This window comes from Xyrauchen texanus, chromosome 25 (assembly GCF_025860055.1).
Source record: "Xyrauchen texanus isolate HMW12.3.18 chromosome 25, RBS_HiC_50CHRs, whole genome shotgun sequence".
NCBI lineage: Eukaryota > Metazoa > Chordata > Actinopteri > Cypriniformes > Catostomidae > Xyrauchen > Xyrauchen texanus.
This window is the reverse complement of record NC_068300.1, coordinates 35,923,518-35,946,340: the sequence shown is the minus strand read 5'-3', so window position 1 is coordinate 35,946,340 and position 22,823 is coordinate 35,923,518. Positions and strand designations below refer to the sequence as shown.

The 22,823-nt window shown below is 43.8% G+C and overlaps 1 protein-coding gene across 1 annotated transcript in view; it reads right to left on the bottom strand.

Moving 5' to 3' along the window:
• LOC127619085 (2-epi-5-epi-valiolone synthase) overlaps positions 1 to 18,774 on the bottom strand; it is a 33,209-nt gene extending 14,435 nt beyond the window's left edge. Inside the window, exons 1-2 of the mRNA XM_052091832.1 lie at positions 18,597 to 18,774; positions 543 to 1,176 (exon numbers count right to left, since the gene is read on the bottom strand). Coding sequence (XP_051947792.1) covers positions 543 to 1,176; positions 18,597 to 18,733 — 771 coding nt within the window. The 5' untranslated portion in view covers positions 18,734 to 18,774. The remainder of the gene's footprint in view (positions 1 to 542; positions 1,177 to 18,596) is intronic.
• Positions 18,775 to 22,823: the final 4,049 nt, after the last annotated feature.

Here is a 22,823-nt window from a genome sequence, read left to right as displayed (position 1 = left end):
CCAAATTGGGAAACTTTTTAGTCATAATTATGACTTGAGGGATCTTTCATGTGCAACTTCCTAGTGGGAAACTCGCATTTATGATAATTACGAAGGCAGCATAAGCCCTGAATGTCCATGGACCCTAGAACAGAGAGCAAGAACGCACTCTTCCCCTACACCAGCTCAGTGCTTATGTCTGTGTTCTCAAAAGCATAGATGATACAATCCATGCTGTAGGGCCATTCCAAACCGAATTTACAAGAAAAATAGGTGATTGCGGTAGAGGGTGATTGTCTTTGAAGGGAAATGTTCAGTTTGGGTAAGTGTTCTTAGTGTATTGTTATTTATAACATTGATATATTGTGAGTACATTATGACTGAATTTTCATTTCTGGGTGAACTATCCTTTTTAATTTAATAAAAAATGTAGAATAGCATAATAGAGTCATACTTACAACTTGTGCAGTGTTGGCAATCATTTTTGCGGTGGAGATGAAGTGGACTATATTTATTTTGAGAAACTGACTAATATTGTACTCTCATCCATGCAGTAGGTATACCTTCAACATCTCGGCCATTCCATTAGAAATATGGCGGCGTGGTAGAGTCCACAGGAAAGTTTTGTCCAGGAACGTTGCTACTGGTGGTATATACGACCCTAGCTTATTTTTACAGTTCGCAAAATTAACTCCGTTCTTTGCCCCTACACTGGCATCAATGTACGCCAACAAAGTGGTAGGGACACGAATATATGGAGTGCGTCTCCGATACAGCGATGCCGCCAGACCCACGATGTCCAAGCATACGCCGCCACCAATAGCGATGATGGGCTCTGTTCGCCGGTCAATACCGAACTTATGGACCTCCTCCAAGATTCTAGTCACAAATATCATGGACTTGTTCTCCTCTGTAGTGGGCAAGGGTAGGATCTTGTACATCACCTTTCTTGCTTCAAAGTATGCTGCAACCTGTGAGCCGTAAAGATTGTTAACAGTCTCGTCGATTACAATGAATCGCTTCATAATTTTATCGTTGTTGTTATGGATGTCAAACTCTGTAGGGTTGGAGATATGGCCAAACAGTAAGGTGTTATTGCTTGCATCCAGTAACCCCTCACATTGAATGACTCGGTAAGTGAAGACAATAGGGCTGACCACTGTCCAGGAAACTCCATGTTCTGTGGAAGTCTCATATCTGTGGGGCAACATTATATATCACCATACATATCATTACCAAAAAAGTACTCAAAAAGTGTTTTTTGGACATGATACCAATGGTAAAACCAATTTCTCTGGACATGGTAAATCATGGTATTATTTTACATAGAGTACCTTTTAAATACCATGGTATATAAAGAAAAATTTACCAACTAAAATTATTATGAAAAATGATTAACTCAACTCAACTCAATTTTATTTATAGAGCACTTTCAAAAACCACACTGTGTACCAAAGTGCTGTACATGGAGTTACAAAAAATAAATAAAATCACATACATACAGCTTAAGAATGCAACAAGCATTTAAAACCAATAAAAACAGATACAAATTTATAATGCAATTAATTAAAAGCTAGGGAAAATAAATACGTTTTTAAGGCCCCCTGGAAAGAGAATAGAGACAGAGATGATTTTATGACCAATGGAAGCTCATTCCAAAGTCTAGGGGCTGCCACCACAAAAGCTCTATCACCTTTAGTTTTTAGGTGAGATCGAGGAACTGACAGACACAGCTGATCACCAGAGCGGAGAGACCTTGAAGGTTGATGCAAACTTATTAAAGCAGAGATGTACTCTGGTGCAAGACCACGAAGAGCATTAAATACATACAGCAACACTTTGTACTTGATTCTGTATTGGATCGGTAACCAATGTAGTGAAATCAATACTGGGGAAATATGCTCTCGTTTCCTTGTTCCAGTTAAAAGCCTAGCAGCTGAATTTTGGACCAGCTGCAGGCGAGAGAGAGAGGCCTGACTGACACCCAGATACAAAGCATTACAATAGTCCAATCGAGAAGACACAAGGGCATGCACAACCTTCTCCAAATCATCAAAAGAAAGGATGGACTTCAACTTTGCTATAGATCTAAGATGGAAAAAACATTTTTAACAACAGCATTTATTTGTCGATCAAAATTTAGCTCAGAGTCAAAAATAACACCCAGGTTTTTTACATAGGGAAGTTTTTTCCCTGGAAGCATGACAAATGTTTGAGACAATACTCCATTATATTTTGGATTTGCACACAAACTGTAAGACTGTAACGGTAGTCAGTAGCGGTTTTAGACACGGGCGAACCGGGCATTCGCCGGGGCGGCATTTTTTCATGTCACATGGGGGGCGGCACGAGCAGTTAAATATTAATTAATAAATAAAAAAAATTAAATAAATAAAAATAAAAAAAATCCTCTGTGCCGCGAAGCGGTTTTCTACATAGAGTTTTTCTATTATCTATCATTTCACTGTGTGGGGAATTGGCAAATTGGCGCCCCTGCGTGCTGAGAAGGTGCCGTGTGTGAGAAGGGGAAAGGGAGGGGCGCAGCAGGCAGGGGATAGTTCACCTCTGGGTGACTGACTGGGGGTCCACTGTATAACAGAGCAATACTCTAATGAAATTAGTGGGCTAAAGTCAGTCACACTCGACTTTCTTCCAAATAACACACATTTTATTCATAATATTATAAATACAGGCCTATAGTTCCTGCACATTTTTGTTTTTCTGTGTGAAATGGCTAATAAAAATAAGTAATACAAAACGATTATGTGGTCACCTCACCAAGGTGAATTGGTTTAGTCTTGACTTCTGGCCGTGACTCGTAACGTGAGTGACAGTGTTGGGGGGCGGGGGATGGGAAATCTGTTGATTGTCAAGTGCCAAATAAACAGGGATGGATAGGAAAAGGTCAAAGCCATCAGGTGCACAATTTAGAAAAAAAAGAAAATAAGAAGAGGAGAAACGAGCAAAAGATAAAGGTATGCAACTATGTTCTCTCTGTGATATGATTACGGTATCCATGTTGTCATGAATGAAGGGCTAATGTTAATTGTTGGTAACTCTTACGTTTGTTAGCCTATTTGCTATGATGCTTGCTATGCTTATACAACAATAATTCAGTTTTAAGTCAACAAACACGAGATCTAATTTCACCATAATATTGTGCTTTGCAACCAAACTGTTACAAGTTCAGTTATTATTTATTTCCATCAGTTGGGTTACGTTAGGCCCTGTAATTAGCCAACGGAATTTTTTTAAAATCTGTAGGTAGTTTCAAAGAGACGACATTTGCTATTTATTTACTACTTATTTGCTACATGACACATGCCATGAATATGAAGGAGGTTTTTATGCATGTTTATGACAACTGTCATTAAGTGTCACATTAAGTGTCAACCAAGGGCGAGTCTAGCCCCTTTTTAGGAGGGGAGCACCCCTAAAACTTGGAGTAAGAAATGTTGTTATTCTAAATATTTTGTTCGTCTTTGACAAGGTTAAATAATGTCCAAAACATACTCCGTAGTTTGTGGTTTAAAATGTATGTGTTAAGGATGAAAATGAAAACATCCCTGCTTAACAAATGGTATCATCCTCTTCTCTTCTTCTACTTCTCCTCTGTACCTGCACCGCTCAGCACGACCGTCATCCAGCGCGAAACACACGCAGAGTGAGAACCCGTTATGTAGTGTTGTGAATCAACTAAGTTGCTCCAAAGCTGTGTCTCACACGTCTTTCCTTTTACCTAGAGTTGTTCCAATTCCGAAACCATATCGGTGAGTACTGGAATATCCTTCAGGATAATGGAGTATCCTGAATCACCATGGTACACCAATAATAAGTGTTTATTTTCAGACTATTTTAGTCCAGCGGGTCGCCGCCGCTGTGGAGTAGCACAGGACCTGGGTGACTCATCCATAGTCATAAACGGAGAGAAGTAGCGCCGGTTACAATGTTCTTCCGCAAGACGCGTGCAGTTCTGTTTATTAACTGCTAGAGCGTGAAACAAAAACAGCAGCGCGACAAATAAACTGTGTACCTGTGTAGTGCGTACGTGTGTCTCTGTTGTTAAAGTTTATCATTAATTTGATACTCATTTTAACATTCGGGAGTCATGTAAACACTTTTCTGGTCAGTCGTGAAAACAAACATATCACTGTATACCACCAGTATGTGTGAAAACACTCACTGTGGCTTTTTAAATGAATTGTTATTCATTCCTAGATTTATATCTGTTATTTTTCAGTTGTGGCTGACTATCAAACTAGACAATAAAAGAAAGTTTAATGTTTTTCTTTTGCTGTATTTATTAATTCCTCACACACAGAGGATTTAACCTGAACCAGGCTTAACTCCTGAACTCCTAGCATTACTCTCTCTCTCTCTCTCTCTCTCTCTCTGTGTGTGTGTGTGTGTGTATGTGTGTGTGTGTGTGTGTGTGTGTGTGTGTGTGTGTGGCCTGCCAGTGAGCAATGGACATACGACAGGTTTTTAAAAGAAAAAGACAGATTCAGGTGAGAGACTAGAGACAGTCCATAATGACCTCTGTCTTGTTTTTCTGAAAAGTGTTAAGCTAAAGTAACAGATAATGCAAACCAGCTATCTGTTGTTGTATCAAATTACTTATCTAGGCAATAGTCCCCTGATTTTATTTTTTTTATTTATTTCAAACCCACAATGGAGAATACAGCTTCTCTTGTGAAAGGAATTTGTGATTTAAAAAAGTTTCTAAGCCCAATAATAATAATAATAAAGACATTTAAAATGCTACGCCTCTGTGTGCCTTTTGATCACATCCTTAGAATCTGTAAATGGTCTCCATAACATTTTTGTGACATGACAAACTGACCTCAACTCTCCTGGCTACAATATATTTGTGTATGATTGTCAGTGCCAAGTCAGGGAGATGGAGAAGGAGAAAGGGAAAGAGAGGGAGATGGAGAAGGAGAAAGGGAAAGGGAGAACATGCAGGAAGAACCAGGTGAGGAAACAACAACAATAAATTGACATATAGGGAATAGTGGCAAGCAAAACGACTCGGTTACTAACTTAAAAACTCCGTTTCTCGAGAAATATTGAAGTCTTTATGTAAAACGCATTGCAGCTGCACAGCTGACAGTGATGAGTGAGGCAGCTCGGTCATTGGCTGTGCTGTGGCAACTGCTCGAACCAGTGACGGGGCATTCGCGTGCTCAGAGCCTGCTGAAATTAGCATATGAGGGCTATATAATGAACGTCCCGTCATGCCAGTTCTTTTAGGTTCAATCGACTGAAGCGAACTGACCAAGCACAGACACGGCAGCTTACGCAATAGTCGTTCCCTCCTCTCAGGGAACCGAGGTTACGTTAGTAACCGAGTCGTTCCCTATCGAGAGGTCTCTCCTATTGCGTAAGTAGCTTACGCTATGGGAACACCATGTAAAACGCAGTGCGTGATGACTTCGCTCTGTAAAGCCAGAGGCAGGTGCCTGAGCCGTAAAGCAAAGTGATATTCCACGAGCCGGCCAGCGGCGAGCTATATAGTGGGGTATGACAGGACGCCCTTGCCTTCAAGGTGGGGCGCTCCTTGTACAAACACAAGCACATATCTCATGTACTGAGCTTTTGTGTACTGGTACGCATAATAAACCCTCTAAGTCGGTCAGAGACGGACCTTATAAGGGAGGAGATGATGCCCAGCATATACATACTCCAGTTCATTCCACAGTCAGACTGATAGAATGTTGGAATGCAGTGAGGGGACCTGTAGGTTATAAAACCTGATAAATGTCGAAGGCAAGGCCCAGCCTGCCGCCGCACAAATATCTTCAATGGGTATCCCACTCGACCATGCCCACGAGGAGGCCATGCTCCTCGTAGAGTGAGCTCTGACGCCTAAGGGGCATTGAAGGCCCTTGGCTCCATAAGCTAAGCTATAGCATCCACTATCCAGTGCGATATTCGTTGCTTTGAGACAGCGAGACCCTTAGTTCGGCCGCCAAAGCATACGAATAATTGTTCCGTCTGTCTGAACAGGGCAGAACGTTCCAAATATACTCTGAGCGCCCTGACCGGGCAGAGTAAATTTGCATCACCTTCGTCTGCTGAGGACGATAGCGCTGCCAGAGATATCACCTGTGCTCTGAAGAGTGTAGAGAGCACCTTAGGAATATACCCGTGCTTTGGCCTAAGGACAACTCTGCAGTCGTTAGGTCCAAATTCCAGGCAAGCAACGCTTGATGACAGCGCGTGCAGGTCGCCCACTCTTTTAACTGAAGCGAGAGCCAGCAAGAGCGTGGTTTTGAGTGAGAGCTGCTTGAGGTGCACGGTTCGGAGAGGTTCGAACGGGGCACCTTTGAGTGCATCCAGGACCGTGGCCAGGTCCCAGATCGGCACCGAAGGTGGGCGAGGACGGTTCATCCTCCTAGCGCCTCTTAGGAAACGAACGATCAGATCTTTTTTCCTAATGAATGTCCTTTATCAGGATTGTGTGACGGCGCTATGGCAGCCACATAGACTTTGAGCGTGGAGGGTGTGCGGCCCGCCTCAAGCAGCTCCTGCAAAAAGGCGAGTACACTTGGTATCTCGCACGTTTTGGGGTTCAAGCTCTTGGTATCACACCAGTCACTGAACACCTCGTAGAGGGGGCTCACGCCTCAGTAATGGTTTTCAGAACTCCACTGGGGAGGTTCTCGGGAACCCGTTGAGGGGCCACGCATGGAGGGCCCACAGATCGGGGCGGGGATGAAGAATCATCCCGCTGGCCTGTCCGAGGAGGTCTTGCCTCAGCGGAATGGGCCATGGGGCAGATTGCATCATCTGTACCAGCTCTGGAAACCACGTCTGGTTTTTCCAGAGTGGGGCTACCAGGAGCACTGCACATTTCACCTCCCTGATCCGACTGATGACCTGAGGCAGCATCGCGATCGGGGGAAAAGCATACAAGGGGTGGCTCGGCCAAACTTGGGCGAGCCGTCCGTGCTTTTTGAGAAGAAGAGAGGGCAGTGCGCGTTTTCCTTGGAGGCGAAGAGGTCGACCTCTGCCTGGCATGTGCGCTGCCCTTAGCGAGCGTAGGTGGTGTTGTGAACATAGGATGAGCTCCCTGGCCATAGAGTGAAGGGAGCTCGACCTGAGTCCACCTTGGCGATTTATATACGAAACTACCGTCATGTTGTCCGTTCGGACCAGGACATGTTCGTTTTGCAGGTACGGAAGCAGGGCTCTGAGAGCCAAGGCGACCGCTTTCATTTCCAGACAGTTTATGTGTAGGCGCTTTTCCGGGTTTGACCAAAAGCCGGAAACAGGCCTGCCCTCGTAAAGGGCCCCCCATCCTATTTTGGAGGCATCTGTCGTGATCATTTTTCTCCGCGTATTCACGCCCAGACTCACGCCGGTTTGATACCAGTTTATGGCTTTCCAGGGCGTCAGGGCTTTTATACAGCCGTGATTCGCTCTGATCAAAAAGTGGCCCGAGCGCCACGCGTGAGTGGGGACACGGCTCTTGAGCCAGCGCTGGAGAGGACGCATGTGCAACAATCCTAGCTGGAGTACAGCTGATGCCGAGGCCATGAGACCAAGCATTCTCTGAAATCGTTTGACAGGGGCGTGCGCGCCTGTTCTGAACGATGTTGCAAGGTGTCGAATAGAGAGCGCGCACTCTGATGAGAGGCGTGCTGTCATCTGCACTGAGTCTAGCACTATTCCCAGAAAATAAATATTCTGGCTGGGGGATAGCACGCTCTTTGCAAAATTTATTCTCAGACCCAGGCATTGTAAATGGCTGATAGTCCAAGATCTGTGTGTCATTAACTGAACCTCTGATTGTGCTATGATTAGCCAATCGTCGAGGTAATTCAGTATCCGTACTCCCCACTGTCTCAGGGGGGAAAGTGCCACGTCCATACATTTCGTGAATGTACGGGGGGCCAATGATAGGCCGAATGGTAGTACTGTGTACTGGTATGACTGTCCCTCGAAAGCAAATCTCAGAAAGGGCCTGTGGTGAGGCGCTATCGGGATGTGAAAGTAAGCATCTTTCAAATCCACTGATAGAAACCAATCCCCGGGGCGAACTTGCGCGAGGATATGTTTGGTTGTTAACATTCTGAACGAGCGAATCATTAACGCTTTGTTCAGATGTCTGAGATCCAGGATGGGGCGAAGGCCACCGTCCTTTTTCGGGACGAGAATATAGCGGCTGTAAAAACCCGCCTCGCTCAAAGAGGGAGGAACAGTTTCTATAGCGCCCTTCTCTATCAGTTTGAGCACCTCGGTGCGTAGAACATGTGACACATCTTTCCTCACTTTCGTCTCGACCACCGCTGAAAAGCGGGGTGGTCTGCGAGCGAATTGAAGCGAGTATCCGTGTTTTATTATGTTCAAAACCCATTTCGGCATGTCGGGGATTTTTTCCCAGGCTTCTGCTCGCACAGATATGGGCTGAATGCCGGCTGGGGCGTGTCGCAGTGACGTATGGGCCCCGCTGGCAAATCGCTTTGTGCTAACACAGAATCTACGGCTCTCAGAGGCGCAGGTGTCGCTGAGCAGCCGTATTGAGTGCCGAGTGCAGAGGTGCGTGTGAGAGTACAGGCACATGCGCTATTTCGAAATGCTCACAGCATGAGTCGGAGAGGTGCTTGAAACTGTATGAACAGTGTTTTGAAGTGGGGTGCATTCATCATTATGGGCACGGCGCCACATTCATAAAGCTTTCCGCATTTAGCGGGGAGTTTCTTAGCTCGCGCATTGCATCTGTGATGTTTGCGGCATAGCTGTTTGAAACTGTGTGGGTAGCTGTGTGTAGGGGTGCGTGCAATACGGCAGGCACACGCGCTACACTTATAGCACTTCCCGTTTTTACTGGGGAAGTGTTTATAACTGTGGGAACAGTGCTTGTGTGTAGTGGTGCATACATGACAATAGGCACACGATCTACATTTTTGAGACATCCAGCCTGAGCTGGGGAGGTGTTTGGCACTGTTTGGACAGTATTGATATGTGGGAATGCACACTTTAGTGTGGACATGTGAACCCTTAGTGACACAGGCAGAAAATGACTCTTTTGGTGATTTCTGTGTGTCGCCGTGAAAACGGCGTTTGATTGCAGGTGAGCGAGTTTTTTGACTGGCCCATTGACTGCTGTATAGACATTTCCAGCCGCCTGTAAGGGGACTGGGTAATGTTTTAAATGTTTGTGAGGGAGCGGTCCGGCATTTGCGAGATGCGTACTCCCTCTCTTTCTTCCTGCTGCTAGGAAGACTTACGAGGCTCTGTGTTCAGGGTGATTCTGGGTCGAGCGGCGTCGAGCGTCCTTTTCAGGTCTGCTCTTCGTCTGGGAGACGGGCGGCTCTTCCCTGGCTCGCTGCTGCTGCTGGGGTGGTTTTTGAGATGAGCTGGAGCGCTTAGGCAGGAAGTGATGCATAGCTTGCGAATCCTTCCGCGCCTCAGTGAAGCGCTCCGTGAAATCGGAAATCGTATGCGCGACCGGTGAGAGCTGATGTGGTTCTGCACGGCTTCGATGGGTGAGAAGCTCTGGCCTTCCATCCAGCGGTGGAGGGTGGGCATAGATGGTTGGCCACAGTCTCCTCTAGGGGCTGAGTTGCCTCGTAGCCTCTTTCTCTCGCGCCGTCCACTGAGGAGAGCGAAGAAGAGAAAGAAGGATTTAGGCGAGCCGAGTGCGGGGCTTTCCACGACTTTGTGAGCTCGTCGTGCACCCTTAAAAGCGTCGCGGGGGTGAACGCTTGTTCAGTAAAGGATATGCGATGCGCGCCGGATGGCGTAGCAGAAGGCTTCGAAGGCGGCTGAAGATGCCGGCGTCCTCTCAGCAGTCCCGCTGTAAGCTTGTCCACTGCAGCGAAAGACTCCAAAAATCCGGAGGATCCAGCGAAGAGAAGGTCTTCACTGAAGGAGATTAAATCTAAAAGAACTGGCATCACGGGACGTTCATTATATAGCCCTCATATGCTAATTTCAGCAGGCTCTGAGCGCTGAATCGCGGGACGCGCCCCCATTGGTCGCAGCGTTCTAAGTCGCCCGTCACTGGTTCGAGCAGTTGCCGCAGCACAGCCAATGACCGAGCTGCCTCGCTCATCACTGTCTGCTGTGCAGCTGCAATGCGTTTTACATAAAGACTTCAATATTTCTCGAGAAACGGAGTTTTCCCATAGCGTAAGCTACTTACGCAATAGGAGAGACCTCTCGATAGGGAACAGTAACTACTCATACTCCTATACTAACTTATTGGCATTAAGTAGCCTATATTACATTTACTTTTTGTAACATTATTTTACACCACATTTTTTCATAATAAAGGAGGAAAACCATAAAGGATATTATTTTCATAATAAAGGAGGAAAACCATAAGTCCATAAGGGATGAGAGGGAATTGACTAGTGAAAGAAATGAAGAGACAGAGGGAGTGCAACATAGAGACCACCAAGCCAAAGCAGCAGAGACAGAAGAGAGCTGTTCAGACTTAGGGGATAAGGACACTGGTCCTAATCAGTTAAAGCTGTCTCAATACCCTCATACTCAGATTGGCACACAAAAAAGATTAATTACATTTTGTTGTCCAAGTACCTGTTACTTTGTTCAATGACAATAAAGCTGAATCTAATCTAACCAATCTGGTGACTGTTGATACAAAAGGAGGCACATGGAGTTAACGGTCAGGAAAATCAGCTGAGTGAAGAAGGTTTTGTGTTTGTTACAGGGGGCTGTCTGTGTGAACTCTCACAATTAAGCTGGTGCTCTGAAAAGGTCAAAAAAAAAAAAAAAGAAAAAAAAATCTGGATTTTGGAGTTAGTTGAACCAATGTTAAAATTATGAAGTTATTTTTCAATAGACATATTTTTTATTTTTGTGTGAAAAGAGGGTGGGTGGTGGCAGAGGGGCTCATTGGGTGCTCAGCACCCCTAAAGCTCTGACCCTAGAATCGCCCCTGGTGTCAACGTTGTTGTTGATGCAGCCACGTCAGCCATCAAGGAGAGATTTTCCACATTGGAAAATGTGGGAAAGAAATTCGGGGTTTTGACAAATTTCCCAAGTCTTGCAGGTGAGGAGCTGGCAGAGCAATGCGAGGCACTAGGCAGCACACTGCACTTTAAGGGGCACTCTGATGTGGACAGTAGAGAGCTTGTGCAGGAAATTAAGAACTTCCCTGAACTGCCATCAAAGACCATGAGCCTCCTTGAGCTTATCACTTTTATGCATGATAAGGATCTATCGGAGATCTACCCCAATTTTTGGACTGCTATCAGGATTGCACTTACTGTGCACTGTGGCTCAAGCAGAGAGGAGCTTTTCAAAACTAAAGTTGATCAAGTCATACCTGAGATCAACCATGTCCCAGGAACGGCTCACTGGCCTTGCCGTCATCAGTATCAATCAATCAATAGGGGAGCAGATTTCATACGATGACATCATTGATGATTTTGCATCAAGGAAAGCCAGAAAAGTCAGGTTTTTGTTTTAGTTTGTGTTTTCTGTTCTTAGTGCAATAGTGTAATAATTAGATTCTCTTTAGCGTGTTTTCACATTTGTGTGTAATATATAATATATATATTCTATTCTATATTTTATTTGTATATTAATGTGTTATATTATTGTTGCTCTCTGCACTTGTTACATTTTTTATAAATCTGATTGTATATGTTTGGCACATTTATGTATATAGTGTATATTTAAGTTCTGATAACTGTCATAGTTTGCCAAAAGACAATGAACACAATTCTGCACAATGTCGGATGTTAGGAAGGATTTGTGCAATTGAGAAATATAAATTTATCTTTAAGAGAAATGTTGTTATAATAAAATATGACTGTTTGTGGATAATTTTGTGTGTGTGTTTTTTTTTTTTTGGGGCTCAAAGTGGTCTCGCCCAGGGTGCAATTCAATGTAGAACCGCCACTGACGGTAGTTATAAGTGGGGCATAGAACCGCCCCTTGAACAAGACAACACAATAAAACCACGCTGACATACACAGGACAACACAGTTTGTAATTTCAGAAGTTATTTGATAAAATGCATTATAATTGCTGTTTGGTCAAAACAATGCTTTTATATTTTCTGTTACCATTCACAGTTTACTGTTTTGTGAATTGTTCTGTTTCATAATTGTTTTAAGATTTAAATATTGTGGAAAATCTATTAAATGGCCAATAATATATTTAATAACCCTATAAAACCTGACATATAAAAAATAGTCAAAAATCTGTTTTTGAACCAACAAACAAAATAATAATAAAAAAATTATATGTTTTTTTTTTTTGTATCATATTTTATACATCAGGCTTTAAAGGTCATTGTCCTCTGTTGTGCAGGAAAATTTTTGTCAATTAACAAAGTTAAGATCAACATGAATGCTCACACAGATGATCTGTTTATTTTCTCTGTGACGTACACACTCACAAGGCATGCCTACTCTCCCCAACAAGGCAAACCAGGTTACTGCATTAAACATGAATATATAACACCCCCCCCCCCCAAAAAGAACTTAAAGAACGTGCATGAGCCTCAAACCATGGTGTGAAGGGGTCAATGGAAAGGAGGAGGCGAGAACCGGCTTGATATTATAAATAATATTTTAATTAACAACTTAAACAAAAGACAAACACACACATATGACGGACATGTCCGTAAATGATCTCTCTCTCCCGTACGATCCCCTGCAGTCGACCTTTATCCCTCTCGGAGGCTTGATTAGCCTAATACGGGACCGGGTGTGCAGGATCACGACCCGGCCCGCCCTCAACCCTGCCACATTCCTCCCTCGTTCTCTCAGGCTGGGGAGCCCCCAGCATGACGTACATCCCCCCCTCTTTCCCTGGGGGAGGGCATGCCCTAAGCCCCATCTGCCGGCAGGTCATCCCCGTCTACCTGGACGAGGGAAGGGACAAGGGGAGGGAAACAGAAATAATTACTTCCTGTTTTTTGTTCCCCCCAAAAAAACACTGTAAAATTTAAAAGAGAGGGAAAAGGCCAATGCAGATCGGCAGTGAGAGAGAGAGAGAGGAGAGAGCGATGAAAAAAAAACTCTTACTCGCCACTCCTCCACCCTCTATCGGACGACACCCGTGGCTCTCCGGTAGGATCAGAGGCAGACCTCCAGCCCCTGGCGGACGGAATGCCCCGCTGCATTCTCGGGGAACATAAGGGGTCTCCCCCGCCCCTGGCAGCGGTTCTCCCGCTCCAAGCGGTCGGCAGCGAGCCCCTCCCCGCTCGCGGTTGGCGGCCTCAAACCTGGTAGGGGTCTCCCGCTTGATTAGCCTAATACGGGACCGGCTGTGTAGGATCACGACCCGGCCCAGCCCTCCACCCTGCCACACATGGTTACAGAAATGCAAAAAAATTTATACATGAAAGTCTGTAATAAAATCCTTCAGATATGCAGGACCAGCACTTGCCCGGACAGGTCGACCCCCCCAGTGCCACAGGCTCTGACACCTCTTGGCTATCTTGGTTACCGTCAAGCAGTGGGTGAAGAGGTTGAGACCTGGTTGTTGTAGGGGCTGTCTGAGAGGGGAACCTTAATGTGAAATTTGAAATGAGTAACCCTGGACCAGATGTGCTCAAATGCCATTCTTAAGGCTCTGATTGAACCTTTCCACTCCACCATTTGCCTGGGAGTGATAGAGTGCAGCATGGATATGCTTAATTCCCCTATTGCCGAAGAAGGTGGAGAAGTCTACAGAGGTGTACTAGGGCCCGCTGTCAATGGTAATGGCCTGGAGCATGCTCCCGCAAGCAAAAAGACCATCCAGTATGTTTGTGATGCCTTGTGTTGTGACAGTCTCAGTTGGTACTATCTAAGGCCATTTAGAATAGAGGTCGTAGATGACCACTAGAAAGCTCTGATGGTGAGGAACTCCTCCCCTTTGAATTTACCCATAAATGTCTAGCTGAAGGTTCTCGCATGGGCGAGATGGCCATGGAACATACTGCAGAGGGGATGGGGCTGGTAGTTCCATGTTTCCATTAAGGAAGCATTGTTCACAGACCCTGACAAGCCCTTTAATATCACGATCGATGCCTGGCCACCACACCGGGTCCCTGCCTCTTTGCTCATGTGCCATTGATAGGACCTGTGCATGCATGCTACCCAGCATGACAGTTCATTCCGCACTTTGGCAAATGGTGCCAGCTCCTCAGGCACTTGTGCTGGCTATCCTAAGCATATATATGTGTGGAGCATTGTCAGTGAGGTGTCACGCATATTAAGCTCCTCCAGTGAGACGGATGCTTGTAGAGGTGTGTGAAGCATCTGGATGAGCTCCGGCTCCGTGTCAGCGCTGCATGGCAAAGTGGGCGAAATCTGGAGTACAGGTCTGCAACCTGACCTGGGACCCATGGGACCCGAGAACCCGACGGGTTTTGGGCCGGGTTCAGGTCAGTTTTTAAAGTTGGACTTTTGGTTAGTTTTGGGTTTAAAAGAATGAAAAAATAAACAGTTTTACTGAAATTGTTTCGTGCACATGCTCTCACTCACAGACACAAGCGAACTGACAATTTAGGGGCCATTCACACCAAATGTGTTTTTGCGCACGTCTGTTCTGTTTTCCCATTGTTTTCCAATGTAAACACATGCTGGATGAATGTCTTTGACATTGACACTGGGTCTCGTGCAGGATAGGCATATTTTAAACAATATATCAAGTTAAAAAGAACTTCAAATTTTCAAAAACACATGTTGAGACACCTGCGCTATTTCATTCTTTGTGCTGCATCTAGATTGTTTTAGCGCAGTTGTCACAAAGGTTCAACAATCTGAACAAGTTCAGGCTGCATGGAGGGGACAGTTGCAGTGTTTCATTTTACTCCAGATTGTTCTGCACCAAGTGAAGTTTCAGCAAATAAACGGTAAGTCAATGCTTTTTTCCCTTCTGCTCTGGTGTACTAAGGGGTTGCTGTTCCTAGTTAAAACTGTGTATGTTTACTGTTTCCATGCTTCTACAGATGTTGCCTATATGCTTACATAAATAAAGCCTATTGCAACAGTACTTGCTAGGAGAAGAAATAAGACAGTAAGCGATTTAGGGTCAGGCCACATGGTCTCAGGTACGGGTCGGTTTCATTTTAAGGCCTGTGCAGCTCTCTAATATGTATAGGAGATCAGCGACCACATTGTATCTCCCTGGTTTGAATTTGAGCCCATAATCGTACTGCCGCAGGCGCTTGCCCCATCTGTGCTGGTGCAGGGGTTTGTGCCCGGAGCCGGAGGCTGACAGGAGCATTGTCAGTGCCTGATGGTCCATGCAGAGGGTGAAATGCCAGCCATAGAGGTAGAGATGTCATCTCTCAGAGGACAGAGCGTCACATTCACCCACAGAATAGTGCTGTTTTGTGGCGTTCAGAGCCCTGGAGGCAAATGCTATGGGTCTTTCCACACCACCCTGCTCTTGTAACAGGACTGCTTCCGCTGCATGTGCTGAGGCATCGCAGATGACAATAGTCGGACTGTCTGGATCAAAGTGGCCAAGGACGGGTGGAGTAGTTAGCTTAGACTTCAGCATTTGGACAGCCTCAAAGCACATTGCAATCCAATTCCACGGCTCCTCTTTCTTTAGTAACTGGAGTAGAGGTGCCATGGTCTGGGAGTGCTGGCGTAGAAAACGAAGGTAGTAGGATGTCATGCCCAAGAACGAGGCCACCTGGGAGGCTTTGGTGGGTTCCGTGATTTGGTGGATAGCCTCAATGTGTGACTGAAGAGGGTCGATCCCCATGGATGTGAGATGAAACTCCACAAAATCTATTGCTGAAGCTGCAAATGTGCATTTATCTCCATTCGGTGTAAGGTTGTTCTTCACGAGAGCCCTGGCCACCATGTGGAGACACTTGTCATGGGCCTGGGCATCCAATGTATGGACTACTTTGTCATCCAGGAAAACTGCAACCCCCAGAATACCAGCCAAGATGGTGACCATCATTTTTTGAAAGCAGCTGGTGGCGGAGCTAAGGCCAAATGGCATGCGGGTGTACCTAAACACTCCAGTGTGCATGACAAACGTTGTGAGGTCTCTACTGGAGAGGTGCAGTGGCACCTGCAGGTAGCCTTGGTCCAGCTTTGTGAAGACGGAAGACAGAAGGGGGTCTTTTCTGTGAGGTTTGTGTAGCAGGGGCTGACCGGCACACTTTTGCAATGTGTTTTTTTTTTAAATAGTTCCTGCATTTCTATTCCTGTGTCGGACATTGTTGGGATCTTGAATTGTGTGAACTCGAACTGCGCCAGCTCCCCTCTGTTGGTGCTAGTTGCAATGGAAAGCTTGCCTTCTCATATTCGCTTAAGCCTTGGGGAGTGGCTGTGACCTGTGTGACAGGCAGTTTGAAGGTGCTTATAATAAGTGGTGATCCAGAGCTGAAATATGATATTTTTAATGTTATGATTCGTGCTTGTTGCGGCTGTTATCAGGGGCGTTAAGTGACACCGGGTGGCAATGTTCTTTCTGCATCCAAATGCGCACTCTACTTGCTCTGCTACTGCGCAGCTCACATTCATTTCAAGGAAGATGCAAACAGATGTGTCCTCCCACTAAAATCCATTGACGTAAAGATGCACTCTTCGTTAATTAAAATGAAAGTATTTTTAGGGTAAATTAGAACCCAAAACTTCTTGTACTGGAAGTGAATACTTTACAATGAGACCAATCAGTACTTCTGGAAAAAAAATTCTTATCCATTTATTCATCCAGTGACTAATAAAATCACAGTACTTACAGTGTCAGATGTATGGATCAAGTTATCAAATTGATTATGTGAAACAGTAAAAATCATGGAAAAACACACCTTGTCACAAAAAAAGAGTTATCATGTTTTTTATGCATCAAACACTATGGATCTGTTCAAAAACCTACTGAGCTTCCTCCGGAGGCAGTATTTTAAGACATAGGCGCATTCCCGATGTGAATGCTGTTCTAAAATGTAGGTATCTTAATTTTGCTGCCTCATAAGATACCCCTTTTGGACAAATTTTAAGGTAGCTACATACGTATTTTTAAGGTAGCTACAGGTAGGCGTTCCCAGAATGCACTGTGATGAGCTCGGCCAAAGTCTTTCTATCAAGTCAGTCCACTGTCGGTCATGTTTGGAACACTCCAGGGAAGCTATTTTATAAAATTTTTGGATGGGCAAGGAGGTGTCGGGAACTGGCTGAACAGTAAACATAACATTTTAATGTCAAATTCAACTTAAAATCAACATAAACAAACAAGCAGCTCGCCGTGTATGTCTCTCTCTTCGAACTGGTGCCTCCGGCTCATCTTTATCCCCTTCTGGCTGATTAACCCGATTCAGGCCATGTCTTTACGGCCCAGCCCTGCCCTCCTCATCATCACAGTCAGTAATAATATAAACATTACTGTTATTTTAATCAAAATCGGCAAAGATTCCACAGCAAAAATATTTTTTCATCACAATACGCAGGTTGCCACTCAAACAACTTACATATAATCAGAGACTGTTTAGTCTAAGATGGACCACTTGTATTAAAATTAATGGGAGAAATTGTAACGCCCAATATGGCAAATGTAAGACCATAGTCCAGCCTTACAGGTAAAATAGCCAATCATCTTTATGCCTTTATATAACTACAGTAGATACAGGCATCCCCTGTCAGTCAACCCGAGAACTTGCATTCACATAGCTGGACCAGCCTGAAAAACTGCGGTGGGTTTTTATGCTTTATATGAACTAGAGAGAAGTACAATTTATGATACCATTGTTGTCAAATTTGACTACTGATTTAAAATATCTTCGTAGATCGTAATCTAGACAAACCGTTTTGCAGATTTTTGTCTTTCCCTATTCACGTAAATAGGAGCTGTACTTGTGCGCCACGTTTATTCACAGAAAATAGTTGCCTTTTCCAAGAGGGCTGTCCAGTGGACTGACTTGCCTTGAAAGCAATTTTGATATAGCGTGACAACATTTCTAACTTTGGGAAAACATTTGTTAAATGAAATGTATCCTTTTTCTACCACCCTGGACAGTAAGAGTGGAATGTTCAATAGCTGTTCTTGTGTTCAAAACTTTGAGTTATGTGCCTACACGTTTAATTATTTCTTCTTAAAATAAACATATCCTGATAAATTTTCACTGTAGTAAAAGAGTGAACACTAGCTCCGGTATCCCCTATATCATAGTACCATGGTAGAAGTTTTCTCCATAGCAAATACCTTGTAAAAGGCACTAAGACAAAAATATCTGGAAATCTACATTTTGAAGATGAGATGTGCAGTAAATTTAAGGTAGGCATATACTTCAATTTCTCTTCTAAGAAGCTTTCCCTCACCCACCCACAAAAAACAAACATACACACATGCTGTAAACTTGACCTCATGGTTTCATGCTGTAGGGCCAATTCTTAAAATAGAAAAGAATTTCAACATGAAGCAAACTCTCCACAAAAGGTGTAATTACAACTTTAACTTTGAAAAAACTAAACAAAGATTAACTTCACATCGCAAGTAGTGCTAATGTATTTCTTTTCATTTTTAACATTGTAATAATATAATCACAATAATAAAAAAAAATATAATTTTCAAATAATAAAAATGCATTAATTAACCAAGTAGTTGAGACCTACAATAAACCATCAGTAAGTATGGAGTGATATGTTAGTTTGTGGTCATTTTAATGAGTACATACTCACAGTTTGGCATCTGACAGCTGACCCTCCACATCTACACAATCTGCAATCTGACTCCTCCATGTGCAATCTGACTGCACTAATCTGAATTTAGTCACATGATCACTGATTCCATCACTGATTTCTTCGGTGTGAGACATGATTAAGTTCAAATGTAAAAGTTGTTTACTTGCCTACTTGTGATTTGTGTTTGAGAGTAACTAAAGACCCTGCTGAGATGTCAGAGGAGGGCGGTACAGTAGAGAACTATAAATAGGTCTGTTACCAAGAATATACATGAATAGATTTGTATGGATAAACAATGGAAATATGTATGTTGAATGGGTTTTATCTGTGTAAAGGGATATAGGGATGTGTTTCAAATGCCAAACAAGTCTGCACCATTGTGAAAAATCTTGAGAAGTTTTAGTTTATTTTTTACTAAAACTCATCATTACCTGACAGTGTAATTTTTCATGCAATTTTATCCCCAATGTTAAAAGAAAGAATGAAGTAGATGGGGCTACTGGAACAATAGTCTCTTTTGGCTATCAAGTCCACTTTGCAGATTATTCTGGACAATACATTTAATAAGTACTGATTAGGCAGCTTGATCACGTGTATTTGTAGGTTTTCTTACGTAAAGTGTGGTTCTAGTGTAATGGTAGCCAGCTGGTACGTGATAGCTGTGCAGTGTGTAAACCTCACTCTCCTGGCCTTAAGAGACACACTCGAATCCTGCTTGGGGCAGGTCAAGTAGGACCAGTGTTGTGCCAGTATTGTGCAAAAGTGTTAGGCACATAAGATGTTTCACAAAAACATTTGTCTTAAGATGGTTATTTATAGGGGCCTGTGCAGCTTATTGAGCAAAGATGCTGACTACCACCCCTGGAGTTCATGAGTTTGATTTCGAGTTCGACCAGCCAGGTCTCCTAAGCAACCAAATTGGCCCGGTTGCTAGGGAGGGTAGAGTCACATGGGGTAGCTGCTATAATGTGGTTCACTCTTGGTGGGGCACGTGAAGCCTCCACATGCGCTATGGCTCCGCGGTAACACGCTCAACAAGCCATGTGATAAGATGCACGGGTTGACGGTCTCAGATGCGGAGGCAACTGATATTCATTCTCCGCCACCTGGATTGAGGCGAGTCACTACGCCATCACAAGGACTTAGGAATTAGGAATTGGGCATTCCAAATTGGGGAGAAAATGGGGGGGGTTATTTATATCTACAGCTTTAGTGAGTCAATAGGAAATTTTAGACTCCAAAACATTCCTTTTGCAAATATAATAGAACAGAAAGGAAGAACAGGAAACCCTGCAACAGATGGCATGACACCAACAGAGCCCTCCACTGAACATCAAGTCAATCTGGGTGTGGCAGCGGGGGCGTGGTCAAGCGCCCGTCCGGGAGAGGAAAGCGGTAAGGGCGCTTACACCTGAGCTAAATTATGCCTAACACCTGTCTCTAATTCCAGTGAGCACGAGGAGAGCGGCATAAAAGCAGACTCCAAGCCTCCAGTGAGAGAGAGAGAAAGCCAAAAAAAAAAAAAGCAACCCGGTGTGCTACATGTTGTGTTGTGTAAGAGAAATTAAAAAGCCTACCTTCAGTCCAACCCCGTTTCCTGTGTCCTCCTTGATCGCCCTTCCCGTAACTTTGTTACACTGGGATTACATGAAGTGATTGGAGAAATGGAGACAGACTAAATAGATAGAAGAACTGTGGCCAACTGTTTTATTTACAGTTTTTACTGATCAGATTTCTATCCAATTGAATGGGCACATTCCATTTACACTTGGCCACATCAATGTGTCTTTGCCAAATGGAAATAAATCTGATCTTCAATTTGCACACTATATGCAAATAAAAAAAAATCTCACTTCCATGATTATGCTATAACCACCGTTCTGACCAACCAAAACAACCTGCATGACCATAAAGACCACACCAAATATTCATAATATTTACACCTTTTTACCACCTAGACACACACCTGTCTTTATAAGGTCTCACAGCTGAAAATGCATATCAGAGCAAAAACCAAGCCATGAGGTCTAAAGAACTGCTTGCAGAGCTTAGAGACAGGATTGTGTCAAGACACAGATCTAGGGAAGGCAACAAAACATTTCAGCTGCATTTAAGTTTCCCAAGAGCATATTGGCCTCCATAATTCTTAAATGGAAGAAGTTTGGAACAACCGGGACTCTTCCTAGAGCTGGCCGCCTGGCCAAACTGAGCAACCGGAGAGAAGGGCCTTGGTAAAAGAGGTGACTAAGAACCCAATGGTCACTCTAGTTAAGCTCCAGCGATCATGTGTGGAGATGGAAGAAACTTGCATAAGCACAACCATCACTGCAAAACTCTACCGATATGGGATTTATTGTAGAGTGGCCAGACTGAAGCTTTAGCACAATGTGTGGACTTTTCAGACAGTTCCTTACCACACCCTCCACAGTATTAGCATGTTTTAGCATAATGTGTGGGCATTTCAGACTGTCCCTAAATTAGCGATCTGGAATGATTTCACATGAGGCCATCTGAGCAACTTAAATACGGGACAAATCGCATCCCATTTTTATTCGATACGGGATGCATCATTTCATCTTTAAATACAGGATGATCCATTTGACAGGACAGGTGGCAACCCTAATGATGTGACCCAGTGCGCCAGATGCGTAGCAGCAGCTGGTGTGTATTACAATCAAGTCATTTATTCTTTGTATATAATACAGGGGTTCTCAAAATTAAGTCAGGCCCCCAGAGAAACTCAACATAAAATGTAGATGTCAACTTTCAAACCTGCTATAAAACAATATGTGGAGGTGAGAAGCAGAAGCAATTTTATAGTTGTGTCACACAGCTGAGGATACTCGCCCATTAATGACACTCAAAACGAGGCAGGGGAGCAAGTGCCAAACAGATGTTTTAACAGGATGTCTCTCACTAATTCGACAACATGTTCTTCCATTTCAAAAGTGAGATCTTTGGCTGTGCAAATGAATGGATTTCAAACCCACAAAAAGGAAATGTTATCCTCCGAGAAATAGGAGCAGAACTGCGATTTCAGTGCATTTAGTGTTCTAATATTGCAGGTGTGACAGGAGAGATATCTACTGACCGTAATCGTAAAAGCAAAAAATATCCTGAATATCTTTTAAAAGTTTTGATGGCACAAACGCAACAAACTTTGGCATATCCAGTGATTAGCTCTTCCTCAGCAGTGCTCATTGTAGCAGCCAGATAACAGCTTCATTTCTCTTACAAGTTTCATGTGGAATGTGCATCACGGTCAGTGAATGTGGTCTGTAAGCAATCTAATGGACTACTGGACCAATAACATTTGACCTTTACATATGAAGCGGGCCAGCAGTTCAGGGTTTATCCCTGCTTAAGGCCCAAGGTAGTTGGGACAGGCGGGTATAGCAAATTGAAGTATGTTTTTATGAAATGCTACCACAGCTGTCCTCCAGAGGGCACCATATGCTTTTTTTCTGACTTGAACATATAATTTATTTATAAATCTGCCTGAACTTTATAATTTTGATTATCCATTTTACAGATTAAACAAATATCTGATAATATTGTGAAATGAACTTATGTAGACATGCAAATTAACTATTTTCTTTACATGCTGTGCAAATACCTCGTTAAATACCTCAATGTTTACATTTCTTCTTGTTTGTTCGATTTGCACTGTAACATTTGATAAACTCAGTTTTACATGTTTCCACCTGTAGCATGCATTCTGGTTCCCTAATAATGAATTTGATTAAGAGGTGAAGTGTGTATCTTTTTCAGTGGTAGAATACTTTCTTCTATCCCAGCTTAACATGCATAAACAACGATATGAAAACCAGTTGTGTCTTTGTAAAGCTATCAAAAATGGATGGTGATGGACTCTGTTTGTTAGTAACATTTTCTAGACCAAAGTCATGAGATTGGTTGGGAATATCTGTTTGATGATTAATGGTAGATAGGGGAGTGTTTGAGAAACCTGTCCTTATTCCAGTTGTGCAATTCTGTTTGATGCCTCTAGAGGTGCAGAATTTACACACTTCAGCTTCTCCAGAAAGAGACTAAATCTGTGTTTGAGGAATCAATGGAGATTCTCCATCTCCATCCTGTATCGCGACCTGCTATCTCCAGACAGTTCATAGGGCAGTTAGCGGTAGCAGACCTCTGACATCTCCATAGCCAGCTCCAGTAACTCACTGGTCTCCCGACAAGAGCTCATGAATCCACAGTCAAAGT